This window comes from Helobdella robusta (genome assembly GCF_000326865.2).
Source record: "Helobdella robusta unplaced genomic scaffold HELROscaffold_96, whole genome shotgun sequence".
In the NCBI taxonomy this organism is placed as follows: Eukaryota; Metazoa; Annelida; class Clitellata; order Rhynchobdellida; family Glossiphoniidae; genus Helobdella; species Helobdella robusta.
Window position 1 is genome coordinate 169,405 of NW_008705547.1, and position 1,844 is coordinate 171,248.

The 1,844-nt window shown below is 33.0% G+C and overlaps 1 protein-coding gene across 1 annotated transcript in view; it reads right to left on the minus strand.

Annotated features, from left to right (window-relative positions):
* Nucleotides 1–1,094: 1,094 nt before the first annotated feature.
* HELRODRAFT_182971 (hypothetical protein) overlaps nucleotides 1,095–1,844 on the minus strand; it is a gene marked incomplete at both ends in the record, with an annotated part of 5,721 nt that continues 4,971 nt past the window's right edge. Inside the window, one exon of the mRNA XM_009033690.1 lies at nucleotides 1,095–1,206. Coding sequence (XP_009031938.1) covers nucleotides 1,095–1,206 — 112 coding nt within the window. The remainder of the gene's footprint in view (nucleotides 1,207–1,844) is intronic.

The window sequence follows — 1,844 nt, forward strand, 5'->3', positions numbered from 1 at the left end:
AACGATCAATGTTTCAGCTTTCAGCTGCTGGGGCGAATGTTTTTATTGGTGTTATTATTATTGTTATTATTATTTATATTATTATTGTTTATGTTATTATCATTATTATTATTATATTATATTATTATTATTATATTATTTTATTTATTCCACAACATTTTTTGTTGCCAAGATTTCATTTCACTTTCCCTTTGGCTTAATTTCATCCAAGCTCTCAAGTTGCATGTGTTGAATGCACGCACGCACACACACGCACACACACACACACGCGAGCATACACACAAATACACACAGACACAAACACACACACACAAACACACACACGTGCAAACAACCACACACACATATACACACATATATATATATATATGTATATATATATATGTATATATATATATATGTATATATATATATATGTATATATATAATATATACGTATATTAAAATATTGAAAATAGAAAGATGGGAAGAAGTGAAGGGCTGGTGAATGAAAGAAGGGACGTTAAAGTAATTAAGTTGGAATTGTGTAAGACGCAGTTAAGATGATGAAGATGTTTTCAGTGTTGTTGGTGCTGCTGCTGATGATGATGATGGTGGTGGTGGTGATGGTGGTGATGATGATGATGACGGTGATGATGATGATTAGGAAGAAGATGAATGATGATGGTGATGATAATGATGGTGGTGATGATAGTGATTATGTTAACAATGATATAATAATAATAATAATAATAATAATAATAATAATAATAATAATAATAATAATAATAACACATCGCATTGCATATAAATATTCCAATTTTACCAACTTTATTAATATCGACAATAGTAATCAAATTACCCGCCAAACGAAAAAGATGATGATGATGATGACGTTGATGGTTATGATAATGATGGTGGCGATGATGGTGCTGATGATGATGATGACGATGACGTCAAATGTGATGATAGCCAAAAATTTAACTTAGTAATAATAATGATAATAATAATAATAATAATAAATGTCATTTTGTATAGCACCATGGCAAGCGACTGAGTCGCATTATAATTATTACTACAAAAACACGGTGCATAAATACACGTGAAACAACCCATCACGCAGTTTTGCACGTGATAGGCGGGGTTCTTTTGGCATTCGAACCCGGACACTGCACAACAATGCCAGGCCCCTTAGCCTTTACACCATCGGAGTAAGGAGTAAGATGTCTATTGTTGTAAGGATGAAGCATAGTGAACGCATGCAGTTTAATTTTCAGCTGAGGTGATGAATTGAACAACAACAAATATCAACAACAACAACATCAACAACAGCAACAACAACAAACTCAACTTCAACAACGACATCAACAACATCTTCAACAATGTCAAAAACATCAACAACAAAAACAAAAACAACTCCAACAACAACAACAAAAACAACAACAACAAAGATTTAAACAGAAATTACGATGATGACGACGACGACGATGATGATGGCTACTATTATTATTGTCTCCTCGACATTGGGCCACATCAATCTGAGCCACCCATTCAATGCAACTCCAAATAGTTTGGCCAACAACAACAATCATCTCATCAAAAACAACAACAACATCATCAACAACAACAACATCAACAATATAGACAACATCAGCGATAACATCAACAATATAGACAACAACATCAACAACAACAACAACAACATCAATAACAACAACAACGACAACAATATCAACAATATAGACAACATCAACAACAACATCAACATCAACAAAATCAGCAACAACAACAGAATCAGCAACAACTACATCAACAACAACGACGACAACAACATCAACAACAACAACATCAGCAACACTTATAAT